Source organism: Vitis riparia, chromosome 12, assembly GCF_004353265.1.
Source record: "Vitis riparia cultivar Riparia Gloire de Montpellier isolate 1030 chromosome 12, EGFV_Vit.rip_1.0, whole genome shotgun sequence".
Taxonomy (NCBI): Eukaryota; Viridiplantae; Streptophyta; class Magnoliopsida; order Vitales; family Vitaceae; genus Vitis; species Vitis riparia.
In genome coordinates this window covers 6,893,252-6,910,146 of record NC_048442.1, presented here as the reverse complement: position 1 = coordinate 6,910,146, position 16,895 = coordinate 6,893,252, and the positions used below count along the sequence as shown (strand labels likewise).

The window sequence follows — 16,895 nt, the reverse complement described above, 5'->3', positions numbered from 1 at the left end:
CCAGATTTGAAGATAGAGGTGATGCCTGCTCTATTAGGCTCCAATTGATCAAATTTGTGAAAGAATGGAACTGTGTTGCCTTTGGAGTTCAATGGGAACACTGATCGGTGCATAATTCAAAGTGCAATGTTGCAATCTGTCCAAAGCAATGTTTCTGAAGTTGTGGATGCTTCTGCTTCTGGGGTGTCTATACATGAATGTTTTAGAATTGCTGGAGAAAAGATTGTTATACAACAAGCTCACGAAAAAGAGATTGCTCTATCTGGAAGTCCGATTATGAGTACGAGGAATATCTATCCACACTACTAGAATGAAGAGCTCTTCTCGAAATTTATTTTTCATTGTTAATCTGATTGAACACTGTCTAGTTCAGTTATGGCCATATCTCTCATGTCTCAGATCTGTGGACTTTAACTTTCCTTTTCTAAAAACTTCCAAATTTTTTTGTAGTATGCTGTGCCCTTGGAGGAAAGCCAAGATTGCAGCTGGGCGCCCTTGGATGAACTGTGGTGTGTACTATCCAGCAGCCAAGCTTTGATATATTTGATGCTTTTGATGAGGTAAGATATCTTTCTAGTGGTTATGGAACCAATAACTAGTTTTCATTTCTTGGATTTATACAAGGTTTAAGTATTTCAATGTCAAACTGTAGCTATTTCTTTTGAAAAGAGGAGGAGAGGAAATATATGCAGGCCCATTAGAACACCATTCTGCACATCTGATTAAGAACTTTGAGGTATGGTCAATAAACACAAGAGATTCTAGGTATTCACCATATTTGCCTCTTGTTACTGGAATAAGCCATGTATTATTATGTTTCCTGAAGGGAATTGATGGAGTTAGTAAGATAAAAGATGGTTACAATCCGACAACTTGGATGTTGGAAGTGACTTCAGTAGCACAAGAAGCAGCTCTAGGCATTAACTTCACCGATGTGTACAAGAACTCTGAACTATATAGGTAGGAGTGTAGGACCACATCAATGTTTGAGAAACAAGCTAAGGTGGATGCCATACTTCTAAATTTCTGTATTATTCCTTGAACTTGCTTCCAAAAATAATTTGGATTTGAATAGCTTATAATGGGCATTTGGTTTTTTGTTCATCATCATCAAGCCTTTTATTGGCAATTTACTTGCTTTGGAGCTCTTTATTGTTATTGGGTTGTTCATTGCCTTTGTAGTGGGTGCATTCATAACATGGAGGACATTGGTGTTAACGGGTATCTTCAAATGCTCTACAATTGTTCTTGTTAAAGAAAGATATTTTACAACTATTTGGTTTCATCAATAACCCCAGCCCAGCCCACCCCAACACAACCCACCCCAGCCCAGCCCAGCCCAGCCCCGCCCCGCCCCGCCCCGACCCGACCCGACTCGACCCGACAACACATACCCGGGTCGGGACAAGCTAGGGATGGGATTTTAATTTTAACTCTATAACGGGGATGGGAATGCCCCGCCCCGGGTTTGGGACGGAATGGAAAATAACTAAATATTTTGGGACGGGAATGGGATAGGGGTGACCCGTCCCAAACCTGCTCGTTGCCATTCCTAATCAGAAGCGTTTTTGCTAGGCTTTTCACTTGGAAGATCAGAGACTCAGTAGAGTTTAGGACAAACAATTGCAAAGGAAACAAAGCTACTTCTATAAATTTCTAAAAACTCCTTCTGGTAAAGTAAACAGATTTATTTGTGAAATGATCCTGAGAATTCTTTGACTGGTAAGACAGAGATCTGAGTTCGTGTCGTAGAAATATTAGAGGAAAGAAAATGTTAAGAAACTCAAAATTTAATGAATGTTATTTATCAAATGTGTTTCACCCTTCAACAAATATTGTCCTGCTGGTGGAATTAGCCCGCAAGGCCACTACATGAGGTATGAAATAAAATATAGACTGCAGAGGACCCTAGGCTACAACAAATTTCAATGGTTTTAAGCTCTCAACTTGACATGGTTATGAGCAGGGTGGGGAATTAGTCGAGATGAGGCTTGTTGAAAATTGCCCCACTGCCAACTTCTGAAAGTACATACGAATATTTAAAGATGACTTAACTACTAGCATGAGGGAAATTAAATGCACTTTTAATGTGATAATTATTTGCAGTGTTACTTCAACTAGCAATCATATAGACAAAACAAAGATGTCAAGTCATCATTCATTAGTCCAACACTGAAGATATATTCTGGTTTCTTAAACCACCATCCTATTATCAATAAAGGATATTACCAAAAAAAGTGGGAAAAAAATGAAACAGGGTCTAGGACAACAACACCACCACCAACAATGATATTGTTAGGGTGAATTCACAATATTTCAATAAACACTAGAATTTTTCTACCATTTCTTTGTGCAATCTTAAATAGGAAATAACAACTAGCAACAATAAATAAATAAACTCATGCAATAGAAAAATAAATTAGACATTGGAATTTTTATGTGGAAAACCCCATAATGTGAAGGGAAAAACCACGGAACCTAGTCCAGTTCAAACTTCCACTATAAATAATAATGTGTTACACTTGTGTTTTCTAGAATAATATCTAGAGGTTGCCAAATACATCAAGAGCACATATAGCCTTGGATTATACAATCTCTCTTGGCAAAAAAAAAAAAAAAAAAAAACAAAGAAAATTGTAAATAGTATACCAAAAAATGCCATTACTGTTCACAGACAGTAACACTAGTTCCCGAGCTCAAAATCTAATCTTCACTGTTCAAATTGTGGCTACTCGAGTTTCAAACCTATCCTCCAAATTTCAAATTGATCGAACCACAAATGAAACGGGATGGTTTGTTAATGAAATTTGGGTAGATGCGTTTTTCCTCTCTTGTCTTCTCTCTGTTTTTTTCCTTTTTTAATTTTTTTTTTGTTTTTTTTAATGTAACTAACTTGGTCCCTAAGCATATGGGGCCCATTCCCTCACATATGAGGGAGCCCAACAAATCTCCCTCTCGAGACTATGTGAGGGGCTCTACCAAGCTCGCTTGCTTTCTATAGAATTGTAGCTTCTTTGTAGGTATTGGTTTTGTCATCATATCTGATCCATTCTCATCAGTATGGATTTTCTCAAGGCAAAACAATTTCATCTTTAGTGCACCACGAATCCAATGATATCTCACATTAATATGCTTGGATTTAGAGTGAAAAGTTGGATTCTTACTGAGATGAATAACACTCTGACTATCATAGTAGAGTAGATACCTTTCTTGCTGTAGACCCAATTCTTGTAGGAACTTGTTCATCCACAGTAACTCCTTGCTAGCTTTAGTGATAACAATATTCTCAGCTTTTGTGGTCTACAGAGTAACACATTTTTGCAACCTTGATTGCCATGACACTGCTCCCCCTGAAAAAGTGATCAAATAAACGGAAGTAGACTTTCTGGAATCAACATCCCCAGCCATATATGCATTGTGCATCTTACAAGCATAGATTTGTCAGTCCCAAAACATAAACATGTCTTAGAAGTATTCTTCAGATACCTGAGAATCCATTTCACTACAGCCCAGTGTTCTTTGCCAGGATTAGAAAGGAACCTGCTGACAACTCCAACAGTATGAGCAATATCAGGCCTCGTGCACACCATGGCATACATCAAGCTACCCACTGCTGATGCATAACCCAATTCTTGTAGGAACTTCTTCATCCATAGTAACTCCTTGCTAGCTTAAGTGATAGCAATATACTCAGCCTTTGTGGTAGACAAAGCAACACATTTTTGCAACCTTGATTGCTATGACACTGCTCCCTCTGAAAAAGTGATCAAATAACCAGAAGTAGACTTTTTGGAATCAACGTCCCTAGCCATATTTGCATTTGTGCATCCTATAAGCACAAGTTTGTTAGTCTCAAAACATAAACATGTCTTAGAAGTACCCCTCAGATACCTGAGAATCCATTTCACTGGAGCCCAATGTTCTTTGCCAGGATTAGAAAGGAACCCACTGACAACTCCAACAACATGAGCAATATTAGGCCTCGTGCACACCATGACATACATTAAGCTACCCACTACTGATGCATAGGGCACCTTTTGCATTTCTTTTTTTTCTTTCTCACTTGAAGGACTTTGTTTGGAACTTAGCTTTAGATGAATTCCAAGTGGAGAACTCACTGGTTTTGCTTTGCCTATGTTGAACTTGTCTAAAACCTTCTCAATATAGCTTTCTTGAGATAGCCACAATTTTCCATTCGTCCTATCTCGAGAAATCTTTATACCAAGAATCTAACTTGCAGACCCCAAGTCCTTCATTTCAAAGGACTTGCTCAACTTCTTTTTTAGTTTATCAATTTTACCAGTATCACGACCAACAATCAGCATGTCATCCACATATAGCAAGAGAATAATAAATTCCACATCAGAGAATTTCTTCACAAACACACAATGGTCAGAAGCAGTTCTATCATACCCATGTTCAACCATGAAGGAATCAAACTTCTTGTACCACTGTCTCGATGCCTACTTGAGACTATACAAGCTTTTCTTCAGTCGACACACTAAGTGTTCTTTGCCTTTGATTATAAACCCTTTTGGTTACTCTATATATATTTCCTCCTCTAAGTCACCATGGAGGAAAACAGTCTTCACATCAAGCTGTTCAATCTCTAGATTCATACTGGCAACCAAGCCTAACACAACTCGGATCGAAGACATCTTAACCATGAGCGAGAAAATCTCTTCAAAGTCAATGCCTTTCTTTTGACTAAAACCCATCACAACCAATCTTGCCTTGTACATTGATTGTGATATATTTGGTTCAAACTTCCTTTTCAATACCCATTTATTCTTCAATGCTCTCTTACCCTTAGGCAACTCCATTAATTCATAAGTGTTGTTTTTATGCAAAGATTTCATCTTTTCATGCATAACTCTCAACCACTTTTTTTTTTTTTTTTTCTCATCATGCAGTAGAACCTCTTGATAATTTTTGGCTTTTCCCCATCAAAAAGCATCTGGCTCTTTCCCATCAGAAAGCAACAAATACTCATCACTAGTATAACTTTTGGAAGGTTGACGTTCTTTAGTAGATCTTCTTAACTGTGTTTCAATAGGCAACTCTAAAGTAGCTTGTTCTTATTGCTATTCTAGGCCATCATTCTCAATTATAAGATTTTCTTCTACATCATCAACTACAAATTCATCATTTTTGTCAATTGTATCAACCTGTTTTTTTTGTACAACTTCCCTGTGCTCATTATGTCCCACAGAGTTAAGAGAGACTGGACCCAAATCAACTCGTTCTTCAATAAAAGGCTTTGGCTTCTTAACCCGATCCAACTCTTTAATGGTTTGATCTTCAAAGAAGACAACATCTTTGCTTCTTATAATCTTTTTAGTAGTCGGATCCCATAACCTATACCCAAACTCTTCATTTGAATAACCTAGGAAGATACACTGTTTAGTCTTGCTATCAAGTTTGGACCGCTCGTCTCTAGGAATATGAACAAATGCCCTGCAGCCAAACACTCTCAAGTGCTCAAAGGAAACAAATTTTTCTGTCCAAACCCTCTTTGGAATATCACCCTCTAAAGGATATGGTGGAGACAGATTAATCAAATCAACGACTATCCTCATGGCCTCACCTCAAAAAGACTTAGGCAATTTTGCATGAGGGAGCATACACCTGATTTTATCATAGATGGTTCTATTCATTATCTCAGCTACACCATTTTGATGTTGGGTCTTAGGAATCGTCTTCTCAAGCTTGATGCCATGAATTTTGCAGTATTGCTCAAATGGCCCCCTATATTCACCACCATTGTTTGCTCTGACAGATTTTAACTACTTGCTAGTTTGTCTCTCAACCTTCACATGAAAATCTTTGAATACATTAAGTACTTGGTCTTTGGATTTCAAAGCATATGCTCACACCTTTCTTGAATGATCATCAATAAAAGTTGCATAATAAAGTGCACCACCAAGAGTATTACTTTGCATAATACAAACATCAGTGTGAACTAAATCAAGAATATCTGGTTTTCTACGTGAAGGAAATCTACGAAATGCAACTCTACTTTGCTTTCCGGACAGACAATGTGTACAAGGTAATAATGACGTACCTTTAATTGGTAGAAGCTTCTTTCTGGCAAGAACCTAAAGTCTCTTTTCACTTATGTGACCAAGCCGCTTATGCCATAGCTTAGTAGAGGCTTCATTCTCAACAATGTTCACATATCTATTCACTAGTCTCATTTCTGTCTTGTAGAGAGTATTGTTTTTCTTCCCCCTAGCTAAAACAAGAGAACCCTTAGTAAGCTTCCACTTACCCTCTCCAAGGTGACTATGGTAGCCCCCATCATCAAGCTTCCCAACAGCGATCAAATTAAAGGGCATTTCAGAAACATGTCTAACATCTTTTAGAACCAATTTGCACCCAATGCTAGTTTCTAGCTCTACATTTCCTATGCCAATAATTTCACATTTTGTTTCAATTCCTATCCTAACCCAACCTAAACTGTCATTGGTGTAGGAAGAGAATAAATCTCTATGTGCAATGATATGAAATGACGCTCTTGTATCAACCACCCAAGTGGAATTCTGGCATGTAAGGTTTACACATGCATCATCACAAACAATGATCGTATCACCATCAGATGCAACTACTGCAATGTCTTTGTCCTCTTTCCGTTCTCCACATTTTTCTTTAAATTGTTCTCTTATGAATTTTTTGCACTATCTCTTAATGTGCCTTGGCTTGCCACAGTAAAAACATTTTATCTCTTTACGGGACTTTGACTTTCCTCTTGACTTGTCACGGTTATAATCACTGGAAGGTTTTCTGCTTTTACTTCTCCACTGCTTCTCTGTAACAAGTGCTTTTGTATTAGAGGAAATACCTAACTCTTTTCTTCTTGCCTTTTCATTAAACATGTTGTCTTTTACCATGTTGACAGTTATCACACCATTTTGGGCTAAATTACTCAAGGATACCACTAAAGTTTCCCAATTGTCTGGTAAGGAACTCAACAAAAATAAAGATTGTACCTCATCATCTAGCTCAAGCTTCATGGTAGACAACTCATTCAACAGTCCCTGAAAATCACTGAGATACTCTGCAATACTATTACCATCCTTGTACTTTAAATTCACAAGCCTTCTTATCATAAAGGCTTTGTTCTGTGCAGTCTTTCTCTCATAAAGACTCTAATTTCTGGCAAAGGCTATATGCATCAACTTCCTTGACTACATGATGGAAGACACTCTAATCAACCCATTGGCTAATTTGTCTAATGGTTTTTCTATTTAATTTCTTCCGCTCATCCTCAGTTGTAGTAACTGGCTTATAACCCCTGCATTCAGTGGGCTCAAATAACTCTTTGCAATATACAATATCCTCCATCTTAGTATTCCAAATTGAATAATTGGAAGCTGTGAGTTTAATCATTCCACTGCCAACCTCCTCCATTTAATTCACACAAGAGATCCCATTGCTAATCAACTTGGCTCTGATACCACTTGTTAGGGTGAATTCACAATATTCCAACAAACATCAGATTTTTTCTACTATTTCTTTGTGCAAAATTAAATAGGTAATAGCAACTAGCAGGAATAAATAAATAAACTCATGCAACAAAAAAATAATTCAGACACCGAAATTTTTACGTGGAAAACCCCTCAATGCGAAGGGAAAAACCACGGGACCTAGTCCAGTTCAAACTTCCACTATCAACAATAATGGGTTACACCTGTCTTTTCTAGAATAATATTTAGAGACTGCCAAATACACCAAGAGCACATATAACCTTGGATTATACAATCTTTCTTGGCAAAAAAAACAAAGAAAATTGGAGAAAGTATACCAAAAAACGATGTTACTGTTCATAGGTAGTAATACCAGTTCCCGAGCTCAAAATCTGATCTCCACCGTTTAGATTATAACTACTTGAGCTCTAAACCTCTCCGCCAAATTTCAACTTGATCGGACCACAGATGAAGAGGAATCGGCTTGTTGATGAAATCTGGGCAGATGCGTTTTTCCTCTCTCTTCTCTTCTCTATGTTTTTTTCTTATCTAGATTTTTTTTTTTTTAATGTAACTGACTTGGTCCCCAAGCATATGGGGTCCACTCCCTCACATAAGAGGGAGCCCAACAGATATATACCTCAAATTCTCTCTCAGCATCCTGGCCTCTACCATCTACCTTCTTCATAGCCAAATGGGGGTTATCATCCAACCTCAATGATAATAGCTACAAAAGTGTTTTGTAAGCCTCTCAGCATCTCCTTCTCAATGGCGTTCTTGGCTTCAGGCCTATTAAAGTGAACATGAAAAATACTCAGTCGGGTCGTTGAATCAAATTGGATTTCTGGACAGAAAAATTTCCATTCAATGTTCTCTTTTTTCATATTTACCAGAATCATCGTGAGAAAGTCTTTGGACTCTAACTGATTCAGAAGAAGACTACAATATGAGAGTTCTGGAACTCTGGTAATAGTAGTTGAAGGAGAAATTTCTGTGGCAGTGGTGATAGAGAGATTCAGTGAACTCAAAAAACACTCCTCCTGCAATAACTCATATACATGCATAACATGAATTTCAAAACCATAAAGAGCTGAAAGCTTCAGTTTGGCTTTCCAGAACGCCATGGAAAACAAAAGAAAAGAAAATTTTAGACTTGGGTTACCAAAAATTGAAAACACACGACAATTAGCCCATATAGTACTTTATTTGGAAAAATCTTTCTTTTTCCATAAAAAAATTTTGTGCCTAAATTTTCAGACATGAGCTGAATCAAGTAATCAAGAAAAAAAGGGATGATCGAAAGAGAAAAAAATGTTGTACCTTTTCAGACTTGGGGATTAGCTTCATCTCTTTTTAGACTTGGGGATTAGCTTACTGAGAGTAGCAAGCTGCGAGTTTATTCTGTCCCTACGCCACTTCTCTGCCTGGCTGTGGTTAAATATAAACAACACAGCTAAATTTTACTTTAGATTTGTGCCCATATGTGCAAAGTTTTCATCAAATATGCCTTCGTCCCAATGACCAAACACCTGTATCTTTGACCCGTGCCCGAAAAGAGAAATAAAAAAAAAAGGATGAAAATATTAATTAGGATGATGGAAGTTAACCACTAATTGTTTTTTTGAAGTTTGGTCATGCTTACTGGTGTTTTCATGGAAGGGAAGATATTCCTAAACTGCAATGTCTCATCCCCTGCTCCAGTCACTATTGTCTGCAAAAGCAATTTTCACTTTTTCTAAGTTTTTCTTATAAAGAGCATTATGTGCATATGCAATTGTAAGTTATGCCTGGGAACTCACTCATAGAATTCACTTATGCATCTATAAATAGGTATATATGGTTATATATAGATAGCACTGTACCTGACCATCCCATGACATGGCAAGATAGAGTACCAGCAAACTATGACCAGTTAGAGTTGTAACCTATTCAAAAATCATAGGAAAGATGGTTTAGTTCGTTTGTGATGGAAAATAATGCCAGAATTTTCAAGCGGTTAACTAATTAATACCTTTGTCATTGATGGGTGTTTCCAGACCATAATCTGATTTTGGGAATAGCCATGAGTGCTGACTAGCTCGTTCACATTCTTACTCCATGCCAGATTGCATACCTGAAATTTGATTCAGTATAGTATATATGGTTGTCCTCAGTTAGTGCACTAAAACTCTATGCCATGCCCCACAAAAGTTGAAAACACACCTGGCTTCCTTTGTCAACATGGTTTAATTGATTCCCACTTGTAGTACTCCAGAAGCGGATATACCAATCGGCAGTCCCACCTCCAGATGCGAGGAGGCCGCTCTGGTGAGGTGACCAGGCTATGGCCTTCACAGCAGCTGAGAGGTCCGTCAACTTCAAAACTAGCTGCTAAGAATGCTGGTTCCACAACAATACACTCTCATTGAGTACTTCACTAAAGTTGGATTACAAAAATGAAGTGGGAAAAGTACTGGTGGGATGGATACCTGATTATCATTACCACTTGATGCAGGTTCTCTATCATTATGGGACCATTTCAGCCCACACACCAGAGGATTTAAAATCAAGGATTTAGATTGGTTGTCCTTTAGTCATCAAAAGAAAATGCATCCAAGGTTTTGTTGAGTTCTAATGAACTTACTTCAGATTTGTGCCCTACAAGCTTGCTGCCTCAAACCTAAAATTCTACTTATGAGAACAACACAGCTAAATCTTAAAAGGATCTTCAAGAATAACGAAAAATGATGAAGCAGATAAGCATCCCATGCTCACAGAAAACTAGACAAGAATCGAAACATACCATTTGTCAAGAACAGATTGGAAGAAGTATCATATATAGACATGGCAAGAACATCAATCTAGTAAACAATGAGAAAAAACAACTAGAAATTTATCACTACAATACAAATTGGTGCAGTGTATATTTTTTTTGGTTGCGAAGCCTGGAATTATTCATTCTATTGCAATCACCATCACATTTATGCAGCTCTTTGGCAAGCTTTCTCCTGTATGTACATGTATTTTCAACCATGGTATTATTGTGTGTCAGGCATGGAGTTGTGTTTGGCTCTAAGGATAGTGAAACCCTATATTAGACGTCGCTTTTTGCTAAATGGAATAAAGCAGAGGGTGTTTCTAAAACTTAATTCGCAACCTGATTACTATATCTTTATATCCGAACAACCAGGGACAATCCTAAGTTTTCTCAGATTGATCTCTAGTGAGGCCACTCATTTTAGTGGCTTGGCTTGTCCATTTTCATTTATTTTCCCTGATGATAAAGATAGTACTGCACAAGAAAACAAGAGGGCTTCAACTAGAATCACCAACTGGTCTCGGAGTAGGACCCAAATCACATTCATCATTGTGAATTTCTTGTTCAAACATCAAAATAGAAAAGTCCACAAACACACACAATAACTCAACTTCAAAATTGAATTAAAGAAACCAAACAGACGGTAAAAGAAAATACCTCCACACAGTGGCAGGGTTTGTTGCTGCTACTGAAGAGAGAGATCATCGGATTCATCACCATAGCAAGAAGGATAACGAGGAGAGCATCGACATTAGGCAAAGGGGATTCACTAGTATGATATATTTTGTTACGAATAGAAGCTTCATCTTTAAAAGAAATCCTTTTTGTCATAAAAATAAAATTTGTTACAAAAATCTTCTTTTTTCCATAAAAATTTGTTTATGCCTAAAATTATGGTAGCAAAATGTGAAATTTATTGTAGTGCCTTAAGAAGCATTCCTGAAAAGAGTTCAAGTCTTCAAATCTCACTTGCAACTAAAGACCCGTCTATTGCATGGGCAGGCAATGCCAAATCTTCCTCCTGGGACTGCTCCAAAAGATCCAAAATGGTAATCAACACAATTTAATAGTTAAACCATCCAACTTTAAATATTTGTACTTGTTAAACTTTATGCATGGAGAGTGGTGGTATGAGTTGATCCAATTAATTCACAATTCCTTAAGGCAAAGCCGATATGAAAAAATAGTTAGTGTATGATTAGAGGCTGTTGTGATGATAGAAGGTATTGTTGAAGCTGTTGATGCAAGTATATCAAGTTTGGAAAACATAGGCCTTTTGGAACAAAAGTTTTCCAAGGAAAATTCTATACTAACATGTTTTCGGTTGTCGCAAGGAAACTTCGTTTCTTCTTAGAAGTTCTCCGAGCTGGTCCTGTTTTGAAAAAGAAAGAGAGGTTTATTTAATATTGGAGGAAGCAAAATCACAATGCAGAATGTTAAGTTTGATAAGATTCATTAATAAATGTTGAGAGGTTAAATTTTCTATTTGCTTGAATTAAATTTAGTGCATGCGAAAATACACCCTTCTAGACTTGAGTTAAAAACCCTAAATCGAAGGAAGAAAGCATACTGAGAACAATTCTTGAAGAGAGTTGAAATGGTTGGATAGTTGCCAAAAGCCTCCTGTAATGTTGAGAAACTCAAGGCTAAAAGCTTGGGATATATGAACCTGACCAATACCAGAGGGAGCACAAAGTCAAGAAAGGTTTTATGTGATGGAAAATGTTAATGTACCAAGGAATTTGGATGCCATATACACGTAGTACATAAAATGCATTAAAGTAAATCTTACAATTCGTTGATGTGAGAATTGAACAGCCACATCTGTAGCATTTTGCAAATCAAATTGATAGCCTACTATGAATATCAATAAATCAGCCCATGGAAAGAAGTTGAGGCTCATAGATTTCAAGAAGACAAGTCTCTTATTATACCTGGAGTGCTACTTCGAGTCTTTCAGAAAGTGTCGATGCCCATATTAACCTTACAAATTTAAAAATAAATATCAGAAATTTTGAAGCACAGATTTGTCTGCTCAATGAATCGTGGTACATCAATATTGTTGGAAGAAAATTATTTTGAGCATACAACATGTACCTGATTTAAGATGATTTTAAATCAGATTATCAACATGTACCACACATCAGAATTGATCCCTTCAGCTGCATATTATCAAAAATACAATTTCCAGACAGTCTCTACTATTGGAACTGACAACAAAAGATATTCCTATTGCCAGTAGATCAAGAAATCATACACATAGGGCTTCTTGGTGCCCCAGCTTCACGAAACATGTACAAAGCCTGAAAGAAAACAAAATTGGGTATTTAAGCACAACTTTTTTTTTTCTTAAAAAAAAAAAAAACTATTTATAAGACAGAATAAGTACCTTCATTACAAAAGTTGGTCATCGATCATAATGTGTGGAATGTGAGCTATATGGTGCCAATCTTCACCTGTCCCAGCCTTGCACCGATCTTTCAGCAATGGACAGTTTTCGATTGTTAGAAAAGAGAGGGAGGTGGGCAGCCTCTCTTCTGTCAAGGATTGGAGCTTAGGGCAGTTTATGACATACAAATTTTGAAGAGAGTTGACCAGTTGAAGCCCCTTACTGTCCAGAGACTTGAGATTGGGAAAACCTGCGATACAGAGAGAGGTAAGGGTGGAGGGCAGCAGGCATTCCTTTGGAAATAGCTCCAAGTCTTCACATCCACCTCGAATGCTGAAATGCCTAAGAGAGGCCAGACCTTGCAGACCCAACCCCATCTGGGATGTGACACTGTTTCCAATTGAAAGTGAAGTTAAGTTGGAGGGAAGACCCTACACTGGGAATATCAATTCAGGACAACCATCCAATGTTAATGACTGAAAGCATGCAGCGTTGTGCAACAGCGACTTGAGATTCTTGCAATTGTAGATGGAAAATCGTGAGAAGTTGAGCGCTGGCAATTCAATAGACACAAGATTAGGGCACCCACTGATGAACAGCTCATCAAAAGATGTAGGATCCCCCTCTGAAATTGAAAAGGAGAGGGATTCAAGGCCTCTCACTTCGTTGATCTGAAGAAAAGTCAACCTTGGGAAGATGCTGAGCGGGAAGCACGAGAGAGAATTGCAAGTACTATCGTAGATGTTCAAATGTTCTAGTAAAGAGAAGTGACATTTGAAGAACTCAAGTAGGAGCAACTCTAGGTTCTTTGATTTATAGATAGACAATGATTTCAATGTAATGGGTAAACAAACTCCACGCAAGGTTCTGGAAAAAGAACAATTTCTGATTGTCAAATCTTTCAGACAAGTATTGCTTTGCAATTTTTCCTCCTCCAGTAGGGACTCCAAAGTGTTGGCATTTTCAATCCAGAGCTTCTGCAGTACTGGTGGCAGTTCCGTCCACTGTGAGATGTCTGAAGTAATCAAACTCTCAAGACGCATGAAATCACTAGCTGGGCTCCTCAAAAACACATCACTATTATTCCTCGTCGTTAATTCGCGGATGGCTGGAACCCTTGGAAGTGGAGCCACAAGCTGCTCACATTCTTCAATCTCTAGTTTCGTCAACAATGGCAGATGGTTTGGTAAGTCCCCAGTTAGCTTGGGACAATACTGTATATAAAGCTCCTTGAGACGAGGGAATTCTCCACCCTGGCCTCCCAAACACAACCATTCCTTCCATTTTGGCATAAACGAAAATGACAGAGCTTTGAGGGATACAAAGGAAGGCTTAGTTGAGGAAGAATCAGTCCCATAAAACTCAGCACCCACCCTTTCTACTTCCGCCGCCCCACTGATATATAAATGTTTAAGAGAGGGTAGTTGTCCAAGCGGTGGGAAGGCTGTCACATTCTTACAACGCCAGAGACATAGGGACACCATATTGATCATCAGCATTGCGGGACCTCCCAACCAATCTGGAAATCTTAAACCACCATATCCTTGAATCGTGAGTCTCTTTAAGTTTGAATGAGGTTGTAAGTTGTTGAGCACTATGTCTGCTTCATTTTGATCAACACCATCATCGTCATTCCACTCCAAGCGCAAATCATCCAGGTACTGTTTGCCCACCAAATTAGCCTCCGAGGGATCCCTACCATCGACCACATTCTGCAACTCTTTAATGCGAAGAATGCCACCAATGTGGGAAAGCTCCCTCAACTCTCCAACCCTTGTCCCACTCTCTTTGCCCACTCTATAATTAGTCAATTTTTGTAAACTTTTTGACCCAATTGACTTGGCATCTCCTTCACTTTACTGTGCCTAATATCGAGATGGCGCAACCTAATCAATTTGCTCATCATTATAGGCAATTCAACAAGATATGCACAAAAAGATAATATCAATGTTTGTAAATTATACTAACTACAAACTGAATTTGGTAACCTTTTGATGGGTGTGTAGGAAAGGTCCAAATAACGCAAGTGTTTCAAATTTCCAATTGTATCAGGCAATTCAATTATCCCATAGTAACACAATGACAACACTCGCAAATATTGAATTTTCGGTAATAAATCATTTGGAACTTTATTACTCAATGGAAACCTTGGTAAATAAAAATAAGTGCATGGGTGCCTATTCTTTGAAGCCTTATCCATCAAGTGATACCTAGGCAAATAGCCTAGGGTCAAGGGTAAGAAGGTCCGAAGGCCATTCACGTTAGTAAGGGTCTCGAATCTCTCAAAGAGATCATATTCACTTATAAAGTATGATAAGTGGCGAAACTTTTCAGGAATTTCATTCATCTTACCATCTTTCAACTGAACACAAAATTTTCCGGAAACAAGTTGAGCCAAGTCGTTGATGAGATCATGCATTACAAAATATGATTTGTGGCTACTAGACTTCTGAAAAAATGACCTTGATACTAGGCTATAAAAGTAGCCATCACCCACCTTTTCCATTGTTTTCTTGCTTGCAGATTGGTCCAAAAAACCTTCTGCCATCCATAATAGAATCAAGTTTTCCTTTTCAAATTCGTAGTCTTTAGGAAAAATTGAGCAATATGCAAAACACTGCTTTAAATGGGAAGGAAGAAAAGAATAGCTTAACCTTAAGGCAGGGAGAATTTCATCATTTGCTAAATCCCAAGTTTCACTGTTCAATACATTTTCCCATTCTTCTACTCGTGATTCTGAGTATAAGGCACCCCCTAGGGTCTTTGCAGCCAAAGGCAATCCTTTACACTTTTTCACAATCTCTTTGCCAATTTCTTGTAGTTCTGGATGTAGACTAGAATCTCCATTTTCAAATGCATGTTTTGCAAATAGGGACCAGCAGTCGTCAAAGGATAACTGTCCCAAATGATGAATACGGACTGAACGCATGACTGATGCAACCTTATCACTACGTGTAGTTACAATAATCTTACTTCCAGGTAGGCCAACAGTGAAGGGAGTTTGTAGCCTATCCCAATTATTATAGTTTTCATTCCAAACATCATCAAGGACAAGAAAGAATTGCTTCCCGCTAAGTCTCTCCTTCAGTTTAAGTTGAAGCAGATTCAAATCATTGTCATCAGACGAATTTTTAGAAGTCCCGGAATCGATTGCCTTAACAATTGTTTTCGTTATCCTGACAAGATCAAATTCGTCTGAAACACAAACCCATGCTTTAAGGGCAAAGCATTCCACCACTTTCCTATCATTATAGACCACCTGAGCAAGTGTGGTCTTTCCAATACCGCCCATACCCACCAGGGCGATCACACTTATCTTATTCCCACTTGCATTATGGGACAACAAAAATTTAACTATCTCCTCTTTATCACCATCCCTACCGCACACCCCAGACTCATCTACCAAGGAAGTTGTCTGCCATCTTTGTGAAAATTTATCTCCAACGCCTCTTTTCAACCCGAGAACATCTTTTTTTTGTGCAAGATATTCTAGTATGTCAGTGATCTCCTCTACCCTGGACTCGATCCCCTCACCAAAGATGATGTTCCGTACCTGAGTTTGAGAATCATACTCCATCGTGCGTCGTAAAGCTTCAGTGGTGATATCATCCACCAGGTCCTCCGCATCATACACGACATCTTTCAGCTCATCGACCCAATCTTTAACAGATGAATTCGTGATTTGCTTGGCCTCGGCGTCATTCAGCACTGCCTGAACTTCCAGCAATTTCATCTGCAACTTCCTTAGGAGCGTCTCACTGAGTTTCTGTCCCCGGAGGAAGGTGAGGATGTCGCGAGAAGCCATCCGATCAAATAGAAGTTGGAGAGAAGCCGAGAGAAGTGCTCCTCCTCCTGCTACAGGCCCGGCAATGTCTGTTGGTTTGCAAGGGAAGTGAATACTAGATCAGAGAAGAATGAAAGAAAGCAGATACAAAGCAACGAGGAAGAGCCTGGTGTCACAAGATGCTTCAAATGACCCTCCCCATGGGCTTATATAGGAGGAGGGAAGCTTCTGGAGACTCCTGGAGCCATCTACACTAAGCCATTGGTGGGAAGAGTGTGGAAGGTTCTAGAAATGCCTAAAGATGTCCACACATCTCTACACTATGGTGGAAGGCATGAGAGGAGTCCAAGGCTTTCTAGAAGATTCTAAAGATCTCTTGCATATTCTTGTACATAGGGTTGTACATAGATTAGTGTAGGGAGTTCTAGAATATTCTTGATTTGTAAGGAACCCTCCAAG

The 16,895-nt window shown here is 38.4% G+C and overlaps 1 protein-coding gene across 1 annotated transcript; it reads right to left on the bottom strand.

Moving 5' to 3' along the window:
* Nucleotides 1–13,083: 13,083 nt before the first annotated feature.
* Nucleotides 13,084–16,593, bottom strand: LOC117925932 (putative disease resistance RPP13-like protein 1). The gene is made up of 2 exons (XM_034845038.1): nucleotides 14,641–16,593; nucleotides 13,084–14,449 (listed from the first exon to the last, which is right to left on the bottom strand). The coding sequence occupies exons 1-2, from the start codon at nucleotides 16,455–16,457 to the stop codon at nucleotides 13,084–13,086; spliced, it is 3,183 nt and encodes a 1,060-aa protein (XP_034700929.1). The 5' UTR covers nucleotides 16,458–16,593.
* Nucleotides 16,594–16,895: the final 302 nt, after the last annotated feature.

What these genes read in the sequence shown, in the direction of transcription:
- LOC117925932 (XM_034845038.1), bottom strand. Translation starts at nt 16,457, where the DNA reads ATGGCTTCTCGCGACATCCTCACCTTCCTCCGGGGACAGAAACTCAGT. An exon ending in TCCTACACACCCATCAAAAG is followed by an intron (nt 14,450 to 14,640) that starts GTTACCAAATTC and finishes GACTAATTATAG; the next exon opens with AGTGGGCAAAGAGAGTGGGA.